Source organism: Gallinula chloropus (genome assembly GCF_964237585.1).
Source record: "Gallinula chloropus genome assembly, chromosome: 28".
Taxonomy (NCBI): Eukaryota; Metazoa; Chordata; class Aves; order Gruiformes; family Rallidae; genus Gallinula; species Gallinula chloropus.
This window is the reverse complement of record NC_140113.1, coordinates 2256318-2283759: the sequence shown is the minus strand read 5'-3', so window position 1 is coordinate 2283759 and position 27442 is coordinate 2256318. Positions and strand designations below refer to the sequence as shown.

Sequence of the window (27442 nt, the reverse complement as noted above, 5' to 3'; positions counted from 1 at the left end):
ACACAGAGACACCTGTTCCCAGCCTGTCCCCAGGGTACCCCTCGCCCCAGGTACGAGCGCCCTGACTCCAGGCCCTGCGACTTTGGGGTCCCACAGCGGGTGCTGGGGTGTGACACTGCTCCCCACTTTGCCCAGGTATCTCCCCCACCGTGAAGAAGACAGAGATGGACAAGTCCCCGTTCAACAGCCCGTCGCCCCAGGACTCCTCGCCCCGGCTGAGCAGCTTCACGCAGCATCACCGTCCCGTCATCGCGGTGCACAGCGGTGAGTGTCCTGCCAGGGAAACTGAGGCACGGAGCAGGCGGGTGAGTGGGTGGAGGTGTGGGCTGGGGCAGCCGTTAACTTGCAGTGACGCCTGTGGGTTTCCCTCCCCCCCTCCCCCTCTTCCACTCTCACCCACAGGTATTGCTCGAAGCCCGCACCCATCGTCTGCGCTGCATTTCCCCACCACCTCCATCCTCCCCCAGACGGCCTCCACCTACTTCCCCCACACGGCCATCCGGTACCCGCCTCATCTCAACCCGCAGGACCCGCTGAAAGATCTCGTCTCTCTGGCCTGCGACCCGTCCAACCAGCAGCCCGGACCGGTAAGGATCCGGCCCCATCCCATCACTGACCTTGCCATAGGGTACTGGGGGCTGCTGCCAGACAGGCTGCCGGAGGGGAGTCCCCCGGATCGCCTTCCGCCACCACCGCTGATGTATGTGGGAGTCGGGGTGCTCCGGTGGCACCCCAGTGCTGACACCCAGCCCGGTGGTGTGTTCTCACCACTGTGGTTGGGGGTGAATGGCCCCGTCCGGTCCCTTGCGCTGGTTTGGCAGCGCCGCTGCGCCTGGTCCGTGGTGTTACCTCGTTTCTCGGGCGATGGAGGTGCCGTTCCCAGCTCATCACGGGGTGCTGCCTCGTAGGGGAGATGGGGTGATGGGGACCGGGGTTGAGCCGTCAGCTGGGGGTGTCTGGTGGGAACAGGGTGTCCGGCAGTGAAAGCGCGATCGTCACCAAAGAGCCACTGTCCGCCGACGTGCCCGGGAGAGCCCTGGGCTCTGCGTGCTCCAGCCGCCCGCGCAGCCAGACAGGGACCGGTCAGCCCCGCCACTGCGCCGTGTCCCCCAGCATTCCCCAGCATCCCCATGGAGGTGGCAGGGCCACACTGTGCTGCCGTGCCTTCCCTCACACCAACACCCTGCTCATGCAGTGCACCCAGCACCCCATACACACAGCACCCCATACACCCCCCACCCAGCACCCTGCATGCACTGCACATGCAGCACCACACACCCCCAGCATGTGGTGCACCCAGCACCCCACACACCCAGCATGTGGTGCACCTGGCACCCCACACACCGAGCACCCCACATAGAGAGCACACAGTGCACCCAGCACTCCAAACACCCAGCACCACACACCCCCAGCATGCGGTGCAACCAGCACCCCACACACTCAGCACCCCACATACAGAGCATCCAGTGCACCTGGCACCCCACACATCCAGCACCCCACATACAGAGCACACAGTGCACCCAGCACCCCACATACAGAGCACCCAGTGCACCTGGCACCCCACACACCCAGCACCCCACATACAGAGCACACAGTGCACCCAGCACTCCAAACACCCAGCACCACACACCCCCAGCATGCGGTGCAACCAGCACCTCACACACTCAGCACCCCACATACAGAGCACCCAGTGCACCTGGCACCCCACACACCCAGCACCCCACATACAGAGCACACAGTGCACCTGGCACCCCACACACCCAGCACCACACATACAGAGCACACAGTGCACCCAGCACCCCAAACATCCAGCACTCCACATACAGAGCACACAGTGCACCCAAGCACCCCACATACAGAGCACCCAGTGCACCTGGCACCCCACACACCCAGCACCCCGCATACAGAGCACACAGTGCACCCAGCACTCCAAACACCCAGCACCACACACCCCCAGCATGCGGTGCAACCAGCACCCCACACACTCAGCACCCCACATACAGAGCACCCGGTGCACCTGGCACTCCACACACCCAGCACCCCACATACAGAGCACACAGTGCACCTGGCACCCCACACACCCAGCACCCCACATACAGAGCACACGGTGCACTCAGCACTCCAAACACCCAGCACCCCCCACACACCCAGCACCCCACATACAGAGGACATAGTGCACCCAGCACCCCACACACATATCACCCCAAGCACCCCACCCATCTCCCTGCAGGCTCGGCACCCTACACACACAGCACCACACACCCCCAGCACCCAGAGCTCCCTTGGTGCCCGAAGCCAAGGACCAGGGGTGGCCACATTCCCACTCAGTGCCCACCTGCACCCCTGCTCTGCCGCTGGACACAGAAGACCTTGGGAAGCCACTCTGAGCCTGCTGCCCATGGCCAGTGAGGCCTGATGCCAGGGTGAAGGGCACAGCTCATGCAGTGGATCAGTGGCAGGCTGGCAGAGGCTGGATTCAGAGCAGCCCCCTGCCCGCTCGGGAGCAGGGAGCTGGTGCAGGACCAGGTGCTGACACCGCACTACCGCCGCTGGGTGCCCTTTCCAAGGCCACCCGCCACCACGGAGAGGGGGGCACCGCGCCCTGGCTCCGGCATGCGCCACCACAGGGCATGACCCCCCCCCCCCCCCACTTCCCCGCCAGCCTAGTCCAAACCCCCCCTGCACCGCCGTGATTTCCCCGTCGCTGGCGCCGACCGTTCAGGGCTGCTCTGAGACCCAACAAACTCGTGTCAGCGGTGAGGGATGCTCCATGCCCGTGCCGGGGCGGCACCGGGGCCTCACTGGGCCGGCTTTTGCCGGTGCTGCGCGTGCTTCCTAATGGCTTGTGCTGTTTGTTTTTCTGTCTGTGTTGTGTCCCCAGTTAAATGGAAGTGGTCAAGTGAAAGTGCCCAGCCACTACCTGCCCACGCAGATGCTGGCGCCGCCACCTCCCCCCGGCATGCCCCGCTTGGCCGTCTCTCCTGACACCAAATCCACCACGACAACTACCGAGGGAGGGACGACCTCACCGACATCACCCAGTAAGCACCCTGCGGCGCCCACCCCTCTCCCCGGCCCGGCCGGCCCCCTCCTCTTACAGTCCCCCCATGATCCCCCCCATCTCGGTGCTGCTGGGGGGATGTTGGCGGAGGTGGCCTCCCCGCAGCCGGGGCGAGGGCGGCAGCTGGCACACAATGAGTTTGCTGGGTCTCAGGCAGGTCGGAGCAAGCAGGGTTTGGGCAGGTGGCTGTTGTGTCCCCCAAGCCAGGGAGGGGTCTCACGCTGGTCCTAGGGACCAGCATCCCTCTGAGACGGCCGGGGAAGCGGGAGCAGAGCGGGACTCCCTCAAGCCAATGTCCTGATCAAACCCCTCTGGCGTGGGCAGGGCTTGTGGGGGAGGCTGTTGCCTCTCCGTGCCTCAGTTTCCCCACCAGCTGGCAGCAACGGTGCTACCAGTGATGCAGGGATCCGCGGCTGTGGGTATGGCGCAGGGGCTGGGGGCAGTGTGCCTGGCTGTGCTGCACAGGGCTGCTGTCCTCTTGCTGCCACGGAGGTCCCTGGCGATGGGGACCTTGATTTGGTCGAGGGCCACGCAGCAACGTGGGTGCAAGGACTGACTGCGTGCAGGCCCCTGGAACCCTTGGTGGCAGGCACCTTGGGGGGGTCTTCATAGGGCACCGGTGGCTGACAAATGCATTCCCTTCCGCTCCACCTCAGGGTGATTTAGTGCCTTGGCTGGGAGGATTTTGGGGTGCTGGGCCCAGGGCTGCAGCGGGGAGATGCTGGTGTGACCAGGTAGCGTGCCACGGTGCTGGGCCACGCTCCATGAGAGGGTTGTCCCGGTCCTGCCATCCCCACGGGACACATCCTGGTACCCTGCCTGGCTGCTGCGTCCCCACAAGGTTGAGCCCTGCGTGGGGACACTGTCCCCAGGGGACCCCCTGTCCCCAGTGACCCCCAGGTCACTGCTGGGTGCTGCTGGCCAGCTGACAGGTGTCGAGGCTGTGCAGCGTGAGGACATTGAAGCCTGGCTGATGGAGAGGAGAGCTTGGCGTGGCGCCGCCTGGCCAGTGATGGGGGCACAGGGAAGGACTGGGCAGTGCCAGTCCCCTCCTGGCCTAGGCGCAGGGGACAGTGGCTGACCCCAAGGAGCGCAGAGACCAGCTGGCACCACTGTCCCCATGTCCCCCCAGCAGCACCCTGCCTCTGGTGGGGCTGGGCCGAGGACCTCAGCGGGGTTGGGGGTCCCACTGCTGGACCCCCAGCTATGGGATGGAGGTGGCAGTGAGGGAGATGTGGCTACGCGGAGCTGGTGGCTCCCACCACACTCACCCTCAGCAGCTCTGCTCGGGAAGCCGCGGCGCCGGATCGGCAGGGGAGCACCCGTCTGCACCTGCACCCCGGGCTTGACTTATCCCCCCCTTCCCAGCCCACCATCACCCCGAAGCTACCCCCCAGCAGAGCCCCGGTGTGGACGGCACGGCCCCAGGCGCAGCATCACTGGCCTCCGCTCACCTGTGCCGGGACACAGCCAGGGACGTGTCCTGGCCACCAGCTCCGGAGCCTGGGACGCCCGTCCCGGCAGTGCCAGGGAGCACGCCGGGCTTGACCCCCGGGGGGGACGTTGGCAGTGCCACCAGCAGCCCCGTTAATGAGCTCTCGTTTGTTCCCCAGCCTACTCTGCACCAGGCACGCCCCCTGCGAACCGTTCCTTCGTGGGATTAGGACCAAGGGATCCTGGGAGTATCTATCAGGCACAGGTGAGAGCGGGGATGCTGCTGGGGGGACCCTCCTGCCCACGCCCCAGGCACTGCCACCGTGGGCATCTCTGCCGTGGGCACGGCCGGTGCGAGCGTCGCCGTCGTGGGGATCATTGCCGTGGTGTTGCTGCCGTGGGGCATCCCCATTGCCATGGTGGGTGTTGCCAACCGTGGCATTGCTGCCGTGGATGTTGCCATTGCGGGCTGTGGGTGTTGCTGCCGTGGGTGTTGTCACCATGGGCATCACCGCCGTGGCATCGCCGGCCTGGCATCGCCACCGTGGGCATCGTGTTCTTGACGTCGCCGCTGTGGGCACTGCTGGTTGCGCAGGGCAGAGGGGGGTCACTGCCGTGCCCACACCCAGCCCCTCGCCCTCCTCTCACCAGGCTGTGTCCCTACGGATGCCCCCAGCATCCCAAAGGAGAGGAGGGTCCCTTCTCCAGGCGGGCACGGGCACCCTGCTCTCGCCAGACAGCACCCGCCGGCCGCTCCAGGCACAGCGGGATGTGGCGTGCGCCTTTCCAGAGGCTTTTCATTACTTTTGGGGTATTTTTTAATTGATAATTTGTGAGCTGGCACCAGTGCCATGGGCAGTGCCACGGGACCAGGGCAGGAGTGCTGGCACCTTGCCTCACCTGTGGTATGAGTTGGCCAACCTCAGCTGTCCCAGTCGGGGCGGCTGTGGGAGGCCGCAGCCAGTGCCGGGGCAGAGGGCTGGGTGTGTGGATGGCGCCGTGCTGGGGGGCACCCTGGGGTGCTGCACCCACTGGAGCAAGTACTCAGGGCACAGCGCTGTGCCCTGGGGCATCTGGGGGTGCTGTGCTTTGCGAGGCTGCAAGAACTCGGGGACCGTGAGCTGCGCCGTGGGGCACCCAAGGGTGCTGTGCCAGGGTGTGAACACTTGGGGACCGTGAGCTCGGGCACCCAAGGGTGCTCTGCCATAGCAGGGGGCAGACACTGGGGGCTCAGTTCTGATCTCAGCCCCCCCCTCCTGCCTCAGTTTCCTCAGTCCTACAGAGCACAGTGGGGTGGGCACCCCAAAACCTGTGGGTCAATAAGGAGGGGACATGGGGCAGCTCCATAGGATTGCCCCTGGGGAGCAAGGTGCTGGGGTCCCTGCACCCCCCCCCCCCCCAGGGCTCATGGCCACTCAAAGCCCTGGCACCCCGGGGTCCTTGCCCACGTGTAGGTGTGTTGAGCTCAAGGATGCTCTGCATGGGGAAACTGAGGCACGGGGCAAACCGAGTGGTCCTCAGTGGTAGCTGAGACCTGCAGCTCTTGGGTCATGTGTGGCGGGGCGGGGAAGGGTTAAGGGAAGCGGCGGCCCCGAGCTGTCTCGTTGCCAACGGAAACCAGACATGAGGTAATCGAGGCCGGACTTGAACTTGGGGCTTGGGGGGGGGGCGGGGCGGGGGGACGGGGAGGAGACAATGGGAGGGTGGCAGGGGGCCACCCCGTGGGGTCCCCAACCCCGCCACCTCCCTGCCCATCCCTAAGAGGGACCGTTCCCTGAGAAGCGTTCCCTTCACCGTGGAGGTGCCGGGGGGCTTGGGGGGGGCGGGATAGGACACACGGACACGGGTGGCAGCGCCGCAGAGGACTGACCGACTCAGGGCAGGAATGAATTCCGGCTAACTCGGTGCGAACCGAACGGGGGTGCCAAAGTGGGGGGCAGGTGTCTGGCGGCGTGGGGGGATGGACACGGCGGGGGGGGGGGTGGGGGTGGGGGGGGGGACGTGCCGGGGGGGAGCGGAGCGGCTCCGCGGTGCAGAGCAGTAACGGCAGCCTCTCTCTTCTCTCCCGGCAGTCCTGGTACCTGGGATAACCCCGCCGTGCCGCCCCTTCGCCTCCCTTCTCCTCTGCTTTAGGCACCCCCAGAGGAACACCCCCGCCCCCGAGCACCAGGCCCAGCCTTGCGGTGACGACGGAGAGCGCGGACTCACGACGACGACGATGACGATGATGATGATGATGATGATGATGATGTTAAGCAAAACCCACCCCACCCCCCCCGACGAGCGAGGGAAAGGAAGAAGGAAAAGGAAAACTTTTTCTTTTCTTTTTTTTTTTTTTTTTAAAAAGGAAGAAAAAACAAAACAAACAAAAAAAAAATTTATCCAAACAAACCACCCCCCACCCCAAGAGGACCCATCCCCCCCACCCCCCACCCCGCGGAGATGCTCCAGAAAAACAGAGAAACAAAGAAAAAAAAGGAAAAAAAAAAAGAAAGAAAGAAAAAAACAAACAAACACTATTATTTGCCCCGTCTCGGCTGAGACCTGACACAACTCGTGCCAGCGATGCCTCCCGGAGCGGCAGCGGGGCTGCGGCGCCAGAGCCCGGCCAGCCGCTCGCCGGAGGCTCCGATATGCAAACGGCTCTTGGCGCTCGTTCTTGCCTCTATGTGAGTAGATAAAAACCAACCCCCACCCCCCCCCACACCCAACACCCCAACACCCCCCCTGAACCCCCCCCCTGCCGCCCTCCCCGGCCGCACGCAGACTCTTGGGGGGGGGGAACGCAGGGCCGGGATGTGGCTGGAGCGGGGAGGGGAGGGGGGGTGTGTGTGTCTCTTGCCGCCGGTGCCCAGCAGATGCGCCCACACACGCTTGTCGGGGCCACGCGACGCTCCCCGTGGGGTGACAACCCCTCGGGGACGGGGCCACGCGCGGTGACGTTGCGGTGATGTCGCGGTGACGTTGCGGCGGCTCAGTGCGGGTTTCCTGGGAGGAGGGAGCTGGAGGCTATGGAGGTGTCACGGGGTGGACGCGGTGGTGGCAGCGGTGGCACCCCGATTCCCACGGGGACACGGTGGGGTGTGGGGGGGGGACACAGATGGACACACACACACACACGACCTGCCCACCACAGCAGGACCCAGGGTGCCACCGTTGGGTCCCCGTCTCTCCGCCATGCCTTCCTCGCCACTCCTCCCTCGCCGTGCACCGAGACCATCCCCACGCGTGTCCCTGGGGTCCCCTTGCGTGTCCCTGTGTGTCCCCTCACCCCAGGCTGGAGGGATGAGGGGACGGGGAGGGGGGGAATTGTGTCCCCGGGTCCGTGGTGGAGCGTGCGTCTGTGTGTCTGAGCTATGCATTCCTGTGGACAGGGCCCCGGGGCGTGGGGAAGGGGTAAGAGGGGTGGGGGGGGAGTGGGGAGGGAGGGAGGGTGGGGGGGATGGTGAGGTGAGTGGGGGGGGGTGCGCTCGTGTTGCACATTTTGTAGGAAATGCACTTTTAAAGAGGGAAAAGAGGAAAAAAACAAATGGGAAAAAAAAAAGAAAAGAGAAGAAAAGAAAAATAATCACAAAAAAAAAAAAAAGGAAGAGGAGGAAGAGGAGGCGATGGAGCCCCCGGCACTGGCTTGCTGGGATGGCTGGTTTAGGGGCTTGGGGGGATTTTTTGGGGGTTTTTTGGGGGGTTTTGGGGTTTTTTTAAATACAAAAGGATGGAGAAAAGGAGCCCGAGCGAGGGCGAAGGCAGAGCCAGCCCCACCGAGCCCCTGGCCCCGTGTCAAGTGCCTGAACTGCAGCGGGGAAGGGTCCCGCGACCCCTGGAGAAGCCCCTGGCCGGGGGCAGCATTGGAGGGAGCGTCGTGTCCAGCTGTCCAGCTGTCCAGCTGTCCCTGTCCTGCGTGGTGGCAGCGTGGCTGGGAAGGGGACACGGGAACGTGGCAGTGCCTTAGAGCCCAGGGACCCACACAGCAGCTGAGGCGAGGACGAAGAGGAAGATGATGATGGTGATGAAGGTACCCGACGTCTCCAGCGAGACAGTGGCAGCACGGAAGAGGAGATGGGTCCCATGCCTGTCCCCAGAGGGACCCCAGGGGACACCCCACAGGTGATGACAGCAGAGCAAAGCCACCATGGGATATCCAGGAGCTTGGGGTCATCACCAAGGCTACCCCCCCCCCCGCCATCCACCGGGCCCCCAACCCCAGAGCTGCCCTGTGGACCATCGCATCCCCCATCCCCCTGCCCACCCTCCACCCCACTACACCCCCCACCCTGTTTCCCACCCCAACCGGGACGGCTCCTGCCCGCAGTGGGGGGGAAAAGGGCTGATGCAGGAAATCCTGGGAGGCAAAAACTAATCCAAAAAGGACAAGAAAAGGAGAAAACCCCCCAGAAGAGATAAACCCACCCCAAAACACACCACAGAGAGGAAGGAACCCAAGCAGACAGCGTGCTTGGCGGAGAGAGGGAAACCTGGATTTCTTTTCAGTTTTCTTTTTTTTTTAAGAGCTGAGAAAAGAAACACATATTTTTAAAAAAAAAGCCTAAAAAAAAGAGAAAAAGATGAAAAAAAAGAAAAAAAAAAGACAAACTGCATGGTGCTTTAACAGGATCTGGTGACCTGGCTCAACCCAGCCTCGGATGGCTGATGCTGTGCATGGCAGACTGTATTAACCGGCTCTACCTTCCCCTTCGGCGAAAAAGAGAGAAAAACAGAAGAAAACAAACAAAAAAATTATAAAAAAAAAGAAGAAGAAAAAAAACAAAACAAAACAAAAACCAACCAAACCCACAGAAAAAAGAAAAAAAAAATTCCGGATAAAAGGAAAAAAAAAAAAAGGAAAAAAAAAGAAAAAAAAGAGGAAAAAAAGCTGTTAAAAAAAGACAAAAAACCTGAAAAAAAACCCATAAAAAAAAAAACCACAAGGAAAAAAAAAAAAATAATCCATGTTTTCCTAATTTGCACGAAATTTTATACCACATGATGTGCCTTGCCTTCGAAGACTAAGTATTACCGGACCCGATATCAGTGCGAGGGAGTCGCTGCATGCCCGGGGCTCCCGGGGGGCTGGGGGGGGCCGGGGGCGGCTGTCCCCCCCCCCCCCTTTGCCTCCTGCATGGCTTCTTCTCGGCCGGAAAAGTCCCTTTTCTCTTTATTATTATTATTATTATTATTATTATTTTATTATTATTATTATTGTTATTTTAGAACTCATTTTCCCCCTCGGAAAAAAAAACAAACAACCAAACGTCTTCCAGTTGGTAAAACCGATGCATCTTCTGCGCCAACACACCGGAATATGCAATAGCCACTCCGGCTGCGCCGGCGAGGGGGGGTCCAGCCGGGGGGGTGGGGGGGTGTCTGGTAGGGGTGGGGGTCCGGCCACCCCTTTGCTTTGCCTCTCTCTTTCGTTTGGGTTTGGTGGGTTTGGGGTTTTTTGGTTTTGTTTTTAGTTTTGGTTGGTTTTCTTTGTTCCTTCACTTTTTTTTTTATTGGGGGGGTGGGGGGGTATTTCGGTTTTTCTGCTTACAGCAACCAAAGGCAGCGAGGCGGGAGGCGGCAGGGACACCACCACCCCCCCCCCCACCTCACCCTGGGTCAAACACCCTTCTTCCCCCCCTCCCCACCCACCCCCCTCACTTTCATAACGCACGGGGGAATGTGTGACACGATGGATGAGGATGCGGTGAGGGTCCCCATGGGGAGCACGGGGGACAGAGACACCCACCCCCCCTCAATGACTGAGTCCTTACTGAGGGGGATACACCACATCACCACCACCCCCCTCTTTGGGTGACACCCCTTCCCCTTTTTAAATTGGTTTTCAGTGGGGCACAGTGCTGGGAGGGCTGAGCCCAGCTGCTCTCGTGACAGGAATGGAACCGTGTGAATGTAGCTGTGCTCCCCCCCCAGCCCCATCCACGGGCTGGTGGCAGGGTGGGGCACAACCCCCTCCCCACTTCCATCCCCATCCCATTCATCTCCGAGGTGGGGGGGGGGGCGGGGGAGTGATGGTGGGGGTGTCAGTCTGGCGTGGCAGGGAACAGGTCAAACCCTGGCAGGAGCTCCCCTCTCCCCCCACTGCGCCTATTCCCAGCTGCGCCAGCTGCCAAGCGGGGTCCCAGCACCCCTAAAAAAAATCCAGAATTTGCCTTAAAACCCGCTGGCTGGAGAGAAAGACACCCCACCACCACCCTCCCCCAATCCCCCCCCTACCTTTGCGCCGAGGCTGAGGACTGACGTGGGTCGTGACACCAGTGGGCAGGTGGCACCGCACCTCACTGCTGCTTTGTAATGAAGAACCGTTGTTACCAAGTTAGTTTTTAATTCTTTTCTTTATTTGGTGTCCAAAAGTATTAAGGGGAGGGGTGTGTGTGTGTGTATGGGGTGAGGAGGAACGGGGGGGTCTCTGAGGTTTGTCAGGGGTCCCATGGGGTAGGGCAACATCTTGGGGAGGCTCTTTTTGTGAGGTGCAGTGTTGATTTCTGCAAGGACAATGCAACGTGGGGACGGAGGTTGGGGTTGGGGGGGGTTGTGGGGGGGGGCAAAAGGGGCTGAAAAAACAGAATTTTAAAAAAAATAGAGAAAGAGAGGAAAAAGGGGGGAGGGGAACACACCCCCCCACACCCCCAAACCCCAGGTTTTAAGGCTGGAGAAAGGATTTGCGTTAAGCAAGGGGTAAAAAAAGACATTATTAACAAAATAAAAGCATTTTGAGTGGTGACCAGAGCTGGGGGGGCACCTGGGGGGGCACCTGGGGCAGCTTCCCACCCAGCCCCCCCCAGGAGTGCAGGGCCTGGAGGGAGGCGAGGGGCGCAGGCGCCCCTTGGGCCTGGGCCCTCCCGCCCTGAGGAAGCCCCCCAGCCCCCCAGGGGCCTAGCTGGGGTTGGGGGGGTGGGGGGGGGTCGTGTGTGTGTGTTCCCCCCCCTGTTCTGCTGCCTTTACCCCCTGGGGCCTGCAGCACACCTGGCTGGGGTGCAGCCGCAGCCCCCCCAAACCTGCCCTCGGCATGAAAAGCACCTTAAAACGTTAAAAAAGAGGCAAAAAATAATCAACTCGATGCCCTCCCCGGCCCAACCCAGAGGACGGAAGCTGGGGGAAGGGGGGGTGGGGGGGGTTGCACCGGGGGCTTTCCCTTGGGGGTCGGGGGAGCCCCCGCTGCCTCTGGGGGTCTTTGCACTGCTCCCCCTGACACGCACCGCCCCAGGGCCGCATCCCCCCCCCCAGGCTCTGCCCAAAGGGAATATGCAAACTCCCCCCCCTGAGCCCCTTCCCTGGGGCGTGCAGGGCTGGGCCAGGGGGGCTGGGGGCGACCACTAAGTTCGACTTTTATTTGTAATGATTTTTTGGGTTTTTAATCGTTTTCCCATATTTTTTTATATTCCCTTCCCTCCCCCCCCCCCCCTCCCCCCCCATGGCCTCTGGGCTCGGTGGCCACACTCGGGGTGGGCGCAAAGTGGGGTGGGGTGTGTGAGCATCACTGGGGATGCTTCAGGATGGAACTGGGGAGGGGAGGGGGGTAAAAGACCCCCCAACAGGATTGGGAAATGAGGGAAAATTGGGGGGGGGGAGGTGTGGGAAGAAGGATGGGGGTGTCCGCTCGACAATCACCGCGCCCAGGGCCCCCGCGGGGGGGGGTTTCATGCACTACAGGCTCTTCCAGAGGGTTTTTAGTCGGGCTCATCGGCTTAAAATGAAAATTAATTAAGAATAGTCCTCATGACCTATAAATAAAGATGACCTAACCTGTACAGATATATATACCTATTGCTCCACGTATATATATATATATATATATGGGGCTGCGGGGGCCAGGGGCAGGCGGGGGCCCCCGCGGGCCCACACACAGTTAAGGTACTTTAAAGCGCAAAGGAATATATATATATATATATCTCCCCCCCCACCCCATATATATATATGTCCTCTTTGTTGTTGGTTTGTTTCTTTTTTGTTCTGGTTTTTTGTACTTGGAGTTTGGGGTTGCTGCTTTCTGCCCCCCCCTTCCCCACCTCCTACCCCCCCCTCAATCCTCCCCTCCAGGCTCCTACAGCCGGCTGGGTCAGGCAGCACCCATGGGTGTAAGTGGGAGCGGAGGGAGGAGATGGAGTGTTAGGGGAGGGGAGAGAGGAGGGGGGAACACCGACTTCCCCCCTCCCACACACACACCCACACCCCCCCCAACCTCCACCCCAGGCAGAGAGCGGCAAAAGGAGAGAAACCTCCCCAAAAAGGCGTCGAGGCGCAGCCGGCGGGACCTCGACTCACACCCATACCAAAAATCCCGCCGCAGTGCCTCCGCGCCGCCGGCTGCCCTCGCCTGCCTTTTTGGGGGGGTCCGTATCCCCCTCCTCTCCCCCCTTTCCCCTTCCCCACCCCGAGGGGTGCTGGGTGGGTGCCCCCCCCCCCACCTTCCCCTCGCAGTTATATTTTACTAGTTAGCCGGATTCTCGCTTCTCGCTTGCCGCAGCCATTACACACCCGCCGAGCGCACCAGGGCCGCGAGCCGGGGACGGGACCCCTCTTACCCTGGCTGTAACCCCCTTCCCCAATCCCTGCATGACCCCCCAGTCCCCCCGAGCCCCTCGCTCACCTCCCTGGTGCTTCACAATATTTGATTATACCATTGTACGCAGCCATTACCGATAGCCGCCGCTCCTGCCTACATACCAGTTACTGACCGCGACTACGGATTTGGGGGTTTTCGGGGTTTTTTTGTTTTGTTTTGTTTTGTTTTTGGGGGGGGGGGGTTTGTTTTGTTTTGTTTGGGGTTTTTTTTTGTTGTTTATTTTTTTCCTTGTTGTTTTGTTTTGGTTTTGTTTCCCCCCTCCCTCTCCTCCCCGCCCCCCCGCCCCCTCCCCTATGCAAAAAAGAGGAAAAAAAAAAAAAAGAGACAAAAAAGAAGAAAAAAACAAAAAAACAAAAAAAAACCTGACAGACAAAAAAAAGGATAAAAAAAAGAAAAGACAAAAAAAGACCAAAAAAAAATGTATAAAAAATTAAACAAGCTATGCTTCAACTCCAGCCCGCCTCCGCCCGTCCTTTGCTCTGCCAGGGGAAACTGAGGCTCTGCACCCAGCTTGGGGGGGAACCAGGTGGCCAAACTGGGGGATGAGGTGGGCACTGGGGTGTACTGGTGGGTGATGGGTGCCTGTCACCCTGGAGTGAGGGTGTACCACTGGAGGGGAGTCTCACGATGGGTCCCACCTCACCCATGGGTGCTTTTGGCTGGGGTGGCTGAGCCAAGAGTGGCAGCAGCCCCCCAGGGGCTTGGGGGCTGTGGGAGGAGTGGGGAGGGGGGTCAGAGGGGCCACGCTGGGATTGGGACAGGGGTGGGTGCAGCCGTGGGCTCCATAGGGACATGGCGTGGCTGCCACCTCCTTGGCATCCAGACTTTGGCCACATGACATCAGCACCTTGTGTGACTTCATGGCCTAGGTGGAGCCTGTACGTCACCCCCATCGTCCCTGTCCCAAAGAGCTGCCCAGGCTGGGTGCTCCCACCATGATGGTCCCTGTGACCCCCTGGGCCGTGGGGCCTGTGCTGGGGTCAGGGGTGTTGGGATGTGGCCACACGAACGACACCAGTCGAGTCCTTGCCCAAGTCGCTGAGGCCTGGCAGCTCGTCACATGCCAGGCCCCCGCCGCTGCCCCCTGCCCCGCAGCACCCAGGGGTGCCCAGCACCCAGCACCCCATCCCGTGGGCACGGAGCCCTGCAGGGGCCTCGGCACAGCCCCAGCGCGGCGACACCAGACGCTTGACGCCAGACCAGGCTGCGGACCTTTACTGGGCTTCAGCCGGGCCCCCCCCCCCCCCCACCCCGTGCCCCACGGGCGGGACACCCCGGGCCTGCTCCCCCGCCACTCCGCTCCCCGATCCATTCCGGCTGGGGGAACCGATCCGCGCCGGGTCTTGGCGGCTCCTCCCGTCACATGGCCGCCTCGCAAAACCCGGCGCGGATACGCGCCCCCGCGGACGGGACTGAGGACGCGGAACCCGACGGGGGGGCGGGATCGTGGGGAGGGGGGGGGGGGTCTCCCGCGGCCGGGCACCGGCGGCAGAGTGCGACCACCGCCTCAGAGGGACGTGGCCTTGCTGCGCTCCTCGTTGTCGCTCTCCTGGTCACTGTCGTTCTCGGCCGCGGGGTTGGTGTGGCCGGTGGACTCCAGCCTGGTGGGAAGGAGGGGGGGGGGGGGTGTCAGCGACGGGACCCCCAGCCCGACGGGACCCCCTGAAGGGGGGTGGGGGCCCGGTGCCGGCCCCACAGCACCCAGGCCGTGGTACCTGTCACTCCCCGGCGTGTCCTGGAGGCCACCGTGCTTCCTGCGAGGGGAGAGAGGGGCTGAGCAGTGCCCAAGGGCAGCCCTGTCCCCTCCCGCAGCACCCCTGTGACCCCCCCCCGCCTTCCCAGGACCGGGACCCTCCGCTGAGGCGGGGGCGGGCCGCGTCCCCAGCCCACCTGCGCATCCTGATCTGCCAGAGTCGGTTGACGAGCAGGAGGACGAAGACGATGAAGAGGAAGACGACGACGGCTGTGAGGCCGACGAGCCAAGGCTCCAGCCTCTTGGTGCCGGTGCCTGCGCAGGATTTGGGGTGGGGGGGGGGGCACAGGGATGGGAACAGCTTCAGGGGACCCCCATCCTGCAGAAAACAGAAGCCCCCCCCATCCCACGGCACGGCACGGGTGCTCATTGCCACCCTCCCCTGCCATCCCTTGGGTGCTGAGGAAGCCGCCCCAGACATCGGCAGCCCGTCCCCAGGGGAGCACAGGGGGTGCCCGGGGTGGTGGGGAGTGCTGGGGACAGCAGGCAGGTCCCCCCAGTCCGCTCCCAGAGCGGTTGCTGTCAGGGCACTGGGACCAACCAGTCCAATTGGGAAAGCCCCCCAGGGGCTGATCCAGCCACCCCATCCAGGGCATCCTTGGGGCTGCGGAGTCACCGTCACCTACCGGTCTGCCCCTGGGCAGTGGCGACGAGGGCGAGCAGAGCCAGGAGCGAGAGGCGCTGCGAGGGCATCTCCAGGCAGAGGCTGGGGCACGGCCAGGCTCAGCACCCTGAGGTGGGCTCCTCTCCCAGCCACTGCCAGGGCCGAGTACAGGCACCGCTCTTTGCACCCAGGGCCAACGGGCGGCTTTTATTGGGCTCCAGAGGACAAGTGCCACCAAGTGCCATGGCAACGCGGCTCCTGTAACCCTCGGGAGGTGGCACCTCTCCCCTGCAGCACCCAGCAGCCACCCTCTCAGGGACCCCAGCCGCAGCCCCCTGCCCAGGGCTGGGCCGAGGGATGAAGGGGCAGATGGAGGGGTAGGCGGGAGCACGGGCTGATGGGTGGCTGAAGGGACGGACAGACAGACAGGTGGGCGGGAGGATGGAAGGAGTGAGGGACGGAGGGACAGAGATGGATGGGGAGATGGATGGATGGGTGGGTGGGTGGATGGATGAGTGGGTGGAAGAGTGCCCACCCTGCCCGCTGCCCCATCCCAGTCTCTCCCCTCTCTCTCGGGACACCACACCCACCCCTGCTGACTCCCTGGGGCAGAGCTGGGCCAGCATCTTGTTGTCCCCATGTCCCCATAGACACAGCCACAGGGCAGCACGGGAGTGGTGGGCAGTGCCAGGTCACCCGTGGCCCTCTCCCCATGCCCGCTGGGCCCAAGACACGATGGCTGGTGCCATCAGGACCCCATCACGTGCCCAGGGAGTGCCCAGGTACCACAAAGAGCTAAATATTAACGGTGTTATCAGCAAGGCCTTGGTAGGGTGAGTTGCCCTGCAGCCCCCACCTGCCATGACACAGGAAACTGAGGCACGAGGCAGCCAACAGGCACCACCAGGACCAGCCCTGGGCTTTGATGGGACCACCATGCACAGGGCAATTCCCTGGGGGGGGTGGCAGGGGAGGAGGAGCAACCCCAGGGATGTGGGGAGAGGGTCCCCACCAGAGGATGGGGCACAGCCTGGCATCAGGGCAGTGAAGGGGCTGGGGTGGGATGGCCAAATCCAGCTTCAGTGTACAGCCAGCCTTCCATCTGCCTCTCACCTCCCTGAAGGCGTGTGCATCCATGTTTCCATGTGCATGTGTGTGAACAGCCATGTCCACACTCCCTGTGCCCTCCCTCCCGTGTCACCCCCCACCCGAGGGGTGACCCCATGCCAGGGGTTTGCACCCACACCTGTGTCCATGTCCCACCCCCATGCCCACACCAGGATGCTGCTCCTCAGCCAAAGGTCAGGGTGTCCCACCTGCCACCTCCCCCTGCCCAAGCCTGGCTGTGGGTGAGCGAGGGGGGCTGGGACAGGCTGCTTTATTGGGGGGCAGCGATGGAGCCCCGAGAGGCGCGTGTGGAGCCACAGCAAGGAGAGTGGAGCCACGTGTCAGTGCCAGGGCTCGATGGCTGGGCAGGGCTGCGGGGTCCCCATGGCAGCTTGGGGGGAGTGGGGTGGGGTGGGACAGGCCTAGAAAAATCTCTTCTTGGGGGTGTCAGCGAAGGAGATGGAGCTGCGTGGAGCAGAGGCGAGCGGCCCCAGCGGGACGTCCATGCCGGGCAGGACACCGGCGCCTTCACCATCCAGCTTCCCCTCTGCTGGCACGTCGTCCTCCAGCCACTCTGCCTCTGGCACGGTCCCCTCAGCCATCACCGCCTTCTCCTCCTCCGGCTTGGGCCCGAACGCCCAGTCTGCAGGGATGGAGATGGAGCCATCAGGGCCACGGCCCTGCCACTGCGAAGGCTCTGGGGCTGGGGGACCTCCCTTCCCCCCCACCCACCCCCATTCCCCAGCCCCATAGAGCCCCAGAGCTCTGGGCAACACTCACCAGCGAAGTCGTGCACCAGGTCCTTGATGAGGTGCCCCACGATGGCGTATGCCACCACCAGCACCAGGGTGGCTGCCATCACCAGGTAAAGGACGTAGCGGGGCAGGCGGATGCTGTCGAGGGCAGGGGGTTTGTAGTCTACATACAGCACCCCGTTCTCCTCCTCCTCCTCCTCAGGAGCTTGCAGCAAGTGCCGTGCCCCCCATGCCCCCCCAGTGCCAGGGAGTGGGGTGCTCCCTGCCAGGGCCATCGCCAGGTGCCCCCGCACCCCCCAGTCCTGAGCCACCGGAGCCTCTGCAGCGCAGGGGGCTGCAGGGCAGAAGTGGCATCAGGAGCCACAAGGGTCCTCAGGGAGGGCGACTCACGGGGACGCTGGGGTCCCCATGCCCGGTGTCAGTGTCACTTGCCTTCTGCGTGATGCAGAGCTGCTCCCCCGCCGCGGCCGAAGGACGGAGCATCCCTGGGAAGGAGCTTAGCGCCTGCTAATCCGGCCACAGCCCCGGCGGGCTCAGCCCAGGGGGGACCAGTGGGCTCCAGTATGGCTCAGGGTCCCCAGACTCACCCCTCCGCCAGCCCCACAGGCACATCCATGCCCTGGGAGCAGGGAATCAGCAGTGGCTGAAGAGCCCCCAAAGCTGAGACAGGGACACCCCAAGGCCTCCCCTCCCCCAGGCGTGGCTAAATCCCTCAGCAGGCCCTGGATTCCCTGAGCAGATGGTGTGAAATCCCAGCAGCAGAGCCCTGTCCCAGAGGACACGGTGCCCTCGGAGCCAGGAGATGATGGGCAGAGGGGCTGGGTGCTACAGGGACCCCTTTGCTGTGCAGCTGAGTGAAGGAGCCCACATGAGGGGCTGTCCCCTTCCTGGAGCCCACGTTGGCCACGGCGTGTGGCACCCCAGTGCCCTGTGGGAGAGGAGGCTTGCAGAGGGGTGCAGGGTCCAAGCGTGGTGCCAGTGGCTCCAGCAACATGCAGGGTTTGGCCAGGACCAGCAGCAGCCTTGAGAAAACCAACCACCCAGTGCAAGCCCCTGCCAGGGCAGGGGGGACCCCAAGGCACCGTGGGGTTTGGTGCCAAGTCAGGACTCAATGCCCAGGCTCTCTCCTCCACCCCACACATCCTGGACACCCCGGTCAGCCCCATCCAGCTCCTATCCACGGAAACACTGGGTTTTTTCCAACTTGGGCTTTAAAGATGTTTGGGGAAACTGAGGCAAACACTGGAAACGACCCTGAGTGGTCTGAGTCACCCACAGGAGCAGCGAGGAGCAGAGAGCAAGGGTTGGAGCAGCCAGGGTGATAAGCAGGGACGGAGACACCAGCCAGGGAGCCTCCCGGCAGCGCGCCGCAGTCCGCCTGCTGATAAGGGGCCGGAGCGGAGCCCGCGGCTGCCTGACACCGGCACCATGGCAAAGGGGCACCGGCACGTCCTGCTGCTCTGTGCCATCACCCACGGGGCCAGAGATGAGGGCAGGGACACCCCAAAGCTTGGCAGTGCCAGCTGGGTCCTGCCCATCTCCCAGGGGAGACAGAGGGTGAGGGAACGGGAAGGACAAGCTCAGTGACAGCTCCTATGAGATTGTATGAAATGAAAACATCAGGTCTCTGTGCCCTGTGCTGAGGAAGAGTACGGTGCCCCTCATCACACACATGCCAGTATGACTTCCAGGTGACCAAACCTAGGCATGTCTCCAGTAAAACCCTTCCACCATGGGCTCCTCAACTGGGATGACCCCCACTCTGAGCTGGGTCCCCCCACTCCACCTGGGTCCCCCAAAAAATCAGGGTCCCAGGGACGCAGAGCCAGCTGCAGCAGCAGCTTTAGGGTCCAAGATTGAGCCCAGGAGACTCATGGGGAGACTCAGGTCAAGGGCAAAGCCCTATCAGTCAGTCCCTGTGCACAGCAGGACCCCATCAGACCCTCCACCAGACATGGGGGCTCCTGGGACACCCCACGGGTAACGTCTGCCCTGTTCTCCAGGCAGGTCAGGCTGTGGGGAGGGAGTGCTTACCCCACACCATCCCAGCCCCCTCCCTCCTCTCCCTGCCTGCAGTTGGACTCAATGATCTTAAAGGTCTTTTCCAGCTGACAGGCTTCTGTCCTACAATCCCATGATGGAACCCCAGGGCTCTGCGCCAGGGTGGGACCCTGTGGTGCCAACGCACCCCCCCAACCAGACAAGGGCTAAATCAGAGCTTGACACACACAAACTCCTCCCAGCAACGCTTTATTCTCTGCCAGCCCCTCGTGTGCCTGTGCTGTGCTGCCAGGGGGGGAGCTGGGTGCTCTGTGACAGCCAGCAGACCCCAGCTTCAGCCCTCACAGGTCTGGGTGAAGGTGGGTGGGGGGGAAAGTGCAGGCAGGCTCTGCTTCACCCTGTAAGCCCAATGGCAGCACCCTGCCCTGCTGAAAGGAAGAGCACAGCCAAACCTGCCAAACTTTGCTGTGAAACCACCCCCATCCCAGGGCAAAGGCTGCCACAAGCAACGGCCCCAGCCTGTCCCAACAGGAGCTGCCAAACCCCCTGCAGCTCCCCCACCGCAGAGACAAGGAGAGACCCAGCTCAGCACCAGCACCACGGGCAACTCAGGGGCATCACACCATTACAGCCTGCAAAAGCCAGTGCCCAAAGCCAGCCCTTGGCCCCCTCAGCAAAACTCCAGCAGGGCAAATGGAGCTGTTTCATGCTCAGACATCACAGCAGCACAAGCCCAGAGCAGCCCCGGGCTGTGTGTGGCTGCAACAGGCTCCGGCGTGCAGAGCAGAGCCCACCCGCTCCAAGCCCGAAGCCAGGCTGGGGGCAGCACCGATCCTGGCAGGGAGAAAGGGGCAGACCCAGGACAGGGGGAGTGGCAGCGGGGTGGGGAAGAGGGTGGGGAGGGGGGCAAGCAACAGCTCAGCCTGGATTTCGAGGGAGAAGGTGGCTGTAATGGTGCCAGAGAGCAAATCCAGCTCCTCCTCCACCTGCGAGGCGCGGATCCACACAGCCAGAGGAGGGGGTCAGGAGATGTGGGAAGCACACCCAGCCCCCCCTACCCCAGCAGCCAGGGCTCAGCCAGCAGCCTGCAGCTTGCAGAGCCCATCAGCATACTGGAACTGGGCACCCTTCTCGTACTCGTACATGTCCAGCGCCACCTGGCAGCTCTCCCGCACCACCCGCTCCTCGTCGCCGGCGAAGGCGCGCAGGGTCTCCAGGCAGGAGGGGTGGGCGATGGAGCCCAGGGCCTCGGCGCACTCGTGCCGCACCATGGGGCTCTCGGCGCGGCTGCGCAGCGCTGCGGTGAGCTGCGGGACGCAGGACCCGTCCTGCATCTGGCCCAGCACGTAGCCGATCTCGTGGCGGAAGAGGGCGCTGCCGGAGCGCAGCCCTGCGGGGAGGAGGAGAGGGTGAGTCACCCCCCTTCCCGGGCTCCCCACCCCACCGAAAGAACGCTGGGATGCTTGGCCACAGCCCTCCACACTAAAACCGTGGCCCAGAGCAGCGGGGGCTTATTGGGAAGGGGACAAAACGCCTACAAGATGGGCTGTCCCACCCTGCAGCCTGGTGCTGCACAGCTGGGGGCAGCCCTGGTACCATAGGGATGCTCTTTCTCTCTCTTGGGATGGCAGCTCCCACCCTCCCAACAGAGCACCCCACCTCCCATGGGGACCCTGTGCCTCCCAGGGGCTCAGCCCCACCAGCATGATGGGGGCTGGACTGGTGGCAGGAGCTCACCACACACCTTGCTGTGTGATGCAGACAAGCCCTGGGCTCATTCCAGATAGCCAGAGAGCCTCTTCCCCTTCCCTTGGGCTGGGGAGTGAGTCCAAACCGAGCATCCCCCCCTCCCATGGGGACCCTGTGCCTCCCAGGGGCTCAGCCCCACCAGCATGATGGGGGCTGGACTGGTGGCAGGAGCTCACCACACACCTCGCTGTGTGATGCAGACAAGCCCTGGGCTTATCCCAGATAGCTAGAGAGCCTCTTCCCCTTCCCTTGGGCTGGGGAGTGAGTCCAAACCACTCCTGGGCTGTGGTCTGTCCCTTCCCCACCCAGGAAACATCCACCCCTCCTCTCCAGAGCTATTCCCAAAGCTTGGGACAAGGCTGGCAGCCTGACTTACCAGGGCCCTGACACCCTGAGGCCAGGTCTCAGCAGGAGACACCAGGTCAGACTGGTCCCAAGCCAGGGTAACATTACAGACTGTGCCCTGAGCCAGACCCCCAAAAGGCAGCAAAACACCAGAGAGCACAGAGTGCTTCACCACAGGACTCCTGCAAGCAGGGGACAGCGGCTCTGGCAACACCTGAAGAGCGTAGGAGAGCCCCACAGCCTGGGATTTGGGAAGGTCAATCCTGGATTAACCAGCACAGACTTACAGCAAGGAGACTAGAGGCAGCCCCAGGCAGGCCCTTACCGTCTGCCAGCGCCAGCACAGCAGCCTGGCCCCCCAGGTTCCTGAGGGCAAACATGGCCCGGTAGCGGTCAAACAGCGTGCGTGACTCGTCCAGGAGGGCTTTGTGGAGCTCAGTGATATCTGTCTCCTCAGCTGGAGGTGCAGGGTCCACAGAGAGGTAGGGGCTGGTGCCAGGCTCTTGCTTGTTCTCCTGTAGCCACTCCAGCCTCCTCACCGCCAGCTGACAGGTCTCGGCCACCTGAAGGGAGACAGACACAGCCTGGGCTGAAGGGGGGCATAGCATGGTGCTGGGAGGGTGCCCAGGGCTTCCTGACAGCCTGCACATGGCAGGATGCTGGGTGTCATGTCCCTGTGCATGGTCAGGGGCTGCCTAGGAGAGACCTGCCTCACCCTCTTGGAGCAGCAGTGCAGCACCCCAGGGAAAGCGACTCCCCCCAAGAGCCTCACCTCAACCACGGGGTCATCGGAATAGCGTTTCAAGAGATCCAGCACATCAGGATTCCCAATAGCACCCAGGGCTTCACCTGAAGGAAGGACATCAGGATGTTAGCAAGGTGTCAGCATGAGGAGGATCCCGCTGTGTCCTCTGACAAAGCCCAGCCACACTCTGAAGTGAGGCACAGCCCTGACTCTGACCAGTCCTACATGAGGCAGCCCAGCAAATAAACATGGCTGGAGCCAGCACGGCCAGCAGCAAGGGGAAGGCTGGCCCAACCAGTCCAGCCAGGAGACAGGGTGAGGTGGTTACACGCCTCAGGGCTTTCCAAGCTGGACCAGGCCACCAGGAGCTGCTGAGTACAGGGGGAAGCACCCACAAGCCTCAGTAGCAGGCTGGTCCCTTCCCCTGTGCCCACAGGAGCTGCCATCGTACCTGCCTCGTGCCTGACCATCGGCTCCTGGCTGGTGTCCTCCAGCACACGGATGAGGACAGGGATGGCTGCCTCATCCTGCATCTGGCCCAGGCAATAGGCCAGCTCGTGTTTCAGCAGCGCAGAGCTGTCCCCGAAGGCTCGGCTGATCCAGGCCACGGCCGAGGGGCCGCCCAGGTTGCGCAGGGTGAAGAGCGCCCGGAACCGGGCGGGCAGGGGCTGCGCTGCGTCCACCAGCGTCCGGCCGATGGCCTCCAGCTCCTCCTCTGTCACCATGTCGCCGGGCGGGGCGGGGGCCAGTCGTAGGCAGGTCTCCGGTGGGGACCGGTCCGGTCACGGGGCTCCTGTGTGTGGGGGAAGGGTGTGAGGAACCCCAGGCGCGGCCCCCGGGGCGCTCTCAGGTCCCTGGCGACGGGGCAGGGAGGGACAGAGCGGAGCCCAGCCCGTCCCGGCGCTGCCGTGGGGGATGCCCCGAGACGAGAGGCGGCCCCGCACCGGCGGACGGAGCGGAACCGGCCCCCGAGGCCGGGCCTGAGCGCACGGGAAACGTCCGGACCCAGCCCCGACACGGATATCCCCCCTCCCCTGCTGCCCCTCCGCGCCAACCCGCCTCCCTCCAGCCGGGGAAACGGACGCGCCTCGGGCCGGTCCCCGCACGCACCGGGCGCCGCCATGCTGCTCCGCACGTGACCGCGCCGGGACCTGCCACTCCGCACTTCCGGGAAGGGGGGGTCGACCCCGCCCCGAGCCCGCCCGCGGGGCCGGGCTGCGTCTGCCCGGCCACCAACCACCCCCCCCACCCCTTCCGCCGAGTGGGAGCGGCCGGAGGAACGGGGTCAGCTGTGGCGCATGCGCGGTGGTGCAGAGCGCAGGCCCCGGAACGGGAAGGGGCTGGCCCGGGCCCGGCCCCGGCGGGAGGCCGCGCTCAGCCGCTCCCCCAGGAGCTCCGCCGCCCCGGGGCCCCGCCGGAGGCCGCCCTGCACAGTCGGGTGGACGCCGCGGCCCGGCCGAGCTGCCACTGGCGGCGGCTCCCGGCCCTGTGGGGCGGGTGGGACGTGTCGGTGCCGCTCCCCCTCCCCCTCCCGCCGGGCACGGCGCCGGTGAAGCGCCCAGCGCGGCCCCGCAGCCGGCCCGGCCCGCGGCAGGGAACGAGCCACAGCCAGTCGGTTCCTTGGCGGGGACCGGGGGCAGAGCAGCGCGGCCCCGCTCCTAAGGAGCCAGCCGGTGGGACGGGGGGGACACCCCGAGGTTGAGCCTCGGAGAGGGGTGAGGAGGGACCCCAGGGCGGGAGTTCCTGGGTGTGATTTCCTTTCGGGGCTGGCACCAGCCCCTGTCAACCCACAGCTCTGCCTCTTCCTTCCCACATGTGCCCCCACAGTGAGTTTCACACCTTCAGAGGGGGTTTGCTGCCTTATTTCAAGCCTCCTGCTGGCTTTGGCCAGACAGAGGGGCCCTGTCTGGTGCAGACACGTGGTCCTGGGAACAGCAGCCCCCAGCTGCCAATGATTCAGTGACGTAGCTTAAGAGACAATTAATTAATACAGCTTTGAGTTTTGATACTGCCTTTTTGAGGCTTCACCCTCTCCCAGTCCCCACCCCCGCCTTTACCCGCGCAGCACACAACACACCACCAGACTCGGATCCTGGAGGAGACCAAGGGCACAGAATGCATCCCACTGGGTGAAACCCCCGTGGTGAAACCACCAGCACAACACAGCCACCTCCCACCCCACCCTGGGAACAGCCAGCAGCAGCTTCCCCCACTCTGCCAGCAGCCTTCAGCAGGGGTGAGAGGGTGCAGCCCTTTGCCGAACAGCCCGGTACTGATAGGCCTTCGTTTGCCAGTCTGGGGGAAGTCTGTGAGCAAGGATGTGCGGGGCTGCTTCTCCTCCCTGGCCCCATCAGCCCTCCCCACAGCTCTCAAAGTACTGGCACATCAGCTCACGCACTTGCTCAGCCCGGTTGTCCTCCATGGCGGCTGGTGCGGGCTGGCAGGGTTTGGGCAGCTCGGTGGGCTCAGTGCCCTCCAGCCACTCCTCGTTGAAGGGGTTGTCGTGGGCTTCACAGACGTTGTGCAGGATGCAGCAGGCGAGGACAAGGGTGGGCAGGAGCTCCAGGCTGCAGTCGTTGCACTTCAGGAGGATCTGCCAGCGAGCCTTCAGGCGCAGGAAGGCGTTCTCGATCACGCTGTGCGCCCGCTTCAGGCGGTAGTTGAACTGCAGCTGTCTCTGGGTGAGGTTCTCATCCTCCTGGTAGGGCTTGAGGATCCAGTCTTGTAAAGGGTAGGTGGCATCACCCAGCAGCACGTACTTCTGCGCCTTCCCCATGAAATGCTTGGGAGGGTTGGGGCACAGCCGGCCCTCCTTGGCCAGCACCCACAGGCTGGAGCTCTCCAGGACCGCGCTGTTCTCCATGCTGCCGGGGAAAGCGGTGGAGACATCCCAGAACTGTCCCAGCCCATCCACGGTGGCCTGTGTCAGGATGGAGTGCCAGCCCTGGCCGTTGCAGTAGTCGGCGCTGAGGCGCAGGGGTGGGTGGATGGGGATGTGAAGGCTGTCCAGCGCCCCGATGCAGTGCGGGAAGCCCCAGCGGGTGCGGAAGATCCGCACCATGTTCTCCAGCTCCTTCTCGTTGGGCAGTCGGAGGTAGAGGGGCTTCAGCAGCAACACGACGGCGTAGCTCACCTCCCGGACACAGGTTTGCACTGTGGAGGGTCCCACGCCAAAAAGGGGGCTAAGAGTCTGGTACTCTACGTTGGTGGCCAAGTGCCACAGGGCCACGGCCACCCTCTTCTCCAGGGGCAGGGTGGGGTGGAAGTGGGCGCTGTGTGGAGCCAGCCCAGGCCGCAGCTGGTTGCAGACGTAGAAGAAGGTCTCCTTGGACATCCGAAACTTCTCCAGCCAGTCCTGGGGGCCAAACTCCTTCAGGACCACCCGCTCCCACCAGTCTGCGCCCCTGATGCTGGGCCAGGCGCGGGGGTAGAAGTAGCAGCTGCTTCTCCTCCGGCGAGCGATGAGGAGCTGCAGCATGGTGGGGAGACAAGAGGGGAATGAGACAGTGCTTCCTCGGCCTCCCCCACCCTGTATTTTGCTGGGACCCCCCCCCTTCATCTGAAGACCATCCAGCTCAGGCGCCCTGCTTGTGGTGGGGTGGGTGCCTGGGGGTAACCCCACTGCAAACCCCTCCAGCAATAGTTGTGACGCTGGGCGAGATGTCCAGGTGCCACAGAGGAGAAACCTTCTGGAAAATTCCCTTTCTGGGGCAGCCATCTACTCTGTGGATTTATTTTTTAAGGAGTGCTACTTGCTTTCCTGCAACCAAGCAAACTCTGGGCTCGGGGGGGCAGGGGCGTGAGGTGGGGGGTGGAGGCACCCCTGCTCCCAGCCTCTCCCTCCACAGGAGTTATTTTTGTTCTGTTATTACAATCTAAACCCCATCTTCAAGCTGACAAGAGGCTTTTTTCACCTTCGGGCAGCTGCCCAGCAAAGCAGGTTCCCTGTGACAGCCCCAGCAGCTTGTCCCCAGGCCCTTCCTATCCCACATCCTTTGTGTCCCCCACCCTTGATGTCATCCCCTCTTTCATTGTCCCCACAGTCCTCAGCGTGCCCTGTCCTTTGTGTCTGGGGTCACACCCCGTGTCTTTCAAGACCGGTCTCTTTTGTGGTCCCCCCCCATTCTTTGTAGCCCGCCCCCTATTCTCCACATTCCTTTGTGACCTCCGTGCCCCCCCTTCGTGTCCCGCATCCTTCACGTCCTTGTGCCCCGTTCCCGCAACCTCAGTGCCCCCGCGGCTTGTGCCCCCATCCTTCTCGCCCCGGGGCTTTCTGCCCCTAGTCCCCATTTTCTATATCCCCCCCCCTCGACCCGTGTCCCGCATCCTTCCCACCCACGCGGTTCCTGCCCCGCGCATCCCCCGTCCTTTGTGTCCCAGCACCCCGCGTCTGTCCGCCGCATCCCCCATCCCCTCCTCCACCCCCCCCCCACCCTCCCCGCTCCCCATCGATCGCGCCCCATCCTCACCCCCCCACCCCTCCTCCGTGTCCCCGCCGTCCTTCCTGCCGCCGCGGCCCTTCCCCTCCCCTCCCTTCCCCGCCCCGGTCACCGTCATGAGGCGCTTCTGCCGTTGGCTGTAGTAGTGCCGGAGCCAGGCGCGCCGCTGCGGCCCGTCCCAGCCGCCGGTAGCGGCCATGGCCCGCCGCCCGCCCGCCGCCCGCCGCCGCCGCGCCAGCGCGCACAGCAGCACCAGCAGCCGCTCCCGCATTTTCAAATCGAGAGCCGGGGCCGCCCTGGAAGTGAATCGGCCGCGGGGTCACGGCGGGACGGGGAGGCGGGACGGGGCGGCTCCGGCACCGGCCCGCACCGCGGGGCCCCGGCCCGGTGCTTCACACGGGTCGAGGCCGCGGGTCTCCCCCCCCCTCCGCTTCCCCGAAGCCTGCGGGCTCTCGGGACGTGCCGGGGGAGGGAGGGGGGGGTGGATGTTCCCCGAGGTCCCGTGGGACTACGGGGAGGGCCCCACCCTGTTCGCTGCTGCTTCTCGTTAGCACCGTACGAAGGAGCGTCCAAGAGATGCCCCGTTAACCGCGGGAGGCCGCGCTGCGCCGGGATCGCTCGGTCCCGGGAGCTCCGGGGCCGTTCCGGTCAGGCACGACCCGCGTAGACGGGGCCCTCCGCCTCCTCCTCCGGCCGGCACCGAGCCGGCCCGGCAGCGGCCGTGCTGGGAACGGCTGGGGCAGCCGGCAGCGGGTCCGTCCCCGCGCTCCGTCCCCTCTCCGAGCGGGGGGCAGGAGGCAGCCGGGGAACGGGGCGCTGCGCTCCCCAGGAGCGGCCCCGTCTAACCCGGCCCTGCACTGGGCCGGGTACCGGCAGTACCGGG

At 63.7% G+C, this 27442-nt stretch overlaps 4 protein-coding genes across 6 annotated transcripts in view; 1 reads left to right on the top strand and 3 right to left on the bottom strand.

Moving 5' to 3' along the window:
• The window catches only part of NFIC (nuclear factor I C), a 38772-nt gene extending 31932 nt beyond the window's left edge, over nucleotides 1-6840 (top strand). Inside the window, exons 7-11 of one of the 3 annotated variants that reach the window (XM_084276449.1) lie at nucleotides 136-264; nucleotides 403-587; nucleotides 2882-3041; nucleotides 4675-4760; nucleotides 6568-6840. In XM_084276449.1, coding sequence (XP_084132575.1) covers nucleotides 136-264; nucleotides 403-587; nucleotides 2882-3041; nucleotides 4675-4760; nucleotides 6568-6585 — 578 coding nt within the window. In that variant the 3' untranslated portion in view covers nucleotides 6586-6840. The remainder of the gene's footprint in view (nucleotides 1-135; nucleotides 265-402; nucleotides 588-2881; nucleotides 3042-4674; nucleotides 4761-6567) is intronic. The other 2 variants (XM_084276450.1, XM_084276451.1) reach the window with 2 other exon arrangements.
• A 7540-nt stretch (nucleotides 6841-14380) lies between these two features.
• On the bottom strand, nucleotides 14381-15507 carry SMIM24 (small integral membrane protein 24; the record flags this gene model as incomplete). Its single annotated transcript, XM_084276424.1, has 4 exons — nucleotides 14381-14662; nucleotides 14777-14815; nucleotides 14952-15069; nucleotides 15441-15507. 4 exons carry the CDS (start codon nucleotides 15505-15507, stop codon nucleotides 14569-14571), a joined length of 318 nt encoding a protein of 105 aa, XP_084132550.1. The 3' UTR covers nucleotides 14381-14568.
• Nucleotides 15508-16892: 1385 nt separating this feature from the next.
• Nucleotides 16893-17555, bottom strand: SMIM44 (small integral membrane protein 44; the record flags this gene model as incomplete). The annotated part of the gene is made up of 2 exons (XM_084276532.1): nucleotides 16893-17168; nucleotides 17306-17555. The coding sequence occupies 2 exons, from the start codon at nucleotides 17553-17555 to the stop codon at nucleotides 16948-16950; spliced, it is 471 nt and encodes a 156-aa protein (XP_084132658.1). The 3' UTR covers nucleotides 16893-16947.
• Nucleotides 17556-19514: 1959 nt separating this feature from the next.
• On the bottom strand, nucleotides 19515-23271 carry DOHH (deoxyhypusine hydroxylase). Its single transcript, XM_084276291.1, has 5 exons — nucleotides 23231-23271; nucleotides 22572-22913; nucleotides 22148-22224; nucleotides 21701-21938; nucleotides 19515-20671 (listed from the first exon to the last, which is right to left on the bottom strand). The coding sequence occupies exons 2-5, from the start codon at nucleotides 22843-22845 to the stop codon at nucleotides 20355-20357; spliced, it is 906 nt and encodes a 301-aa protein (XP_084132417.1). The 5' UTR covers nucleotides 22846-22913; nucleotides 23231-23271; the 3' UTR covers nucleotides 19515-20354.
• Nucleotides 23272-27442: the final 4171 nt, after the last annotated feature.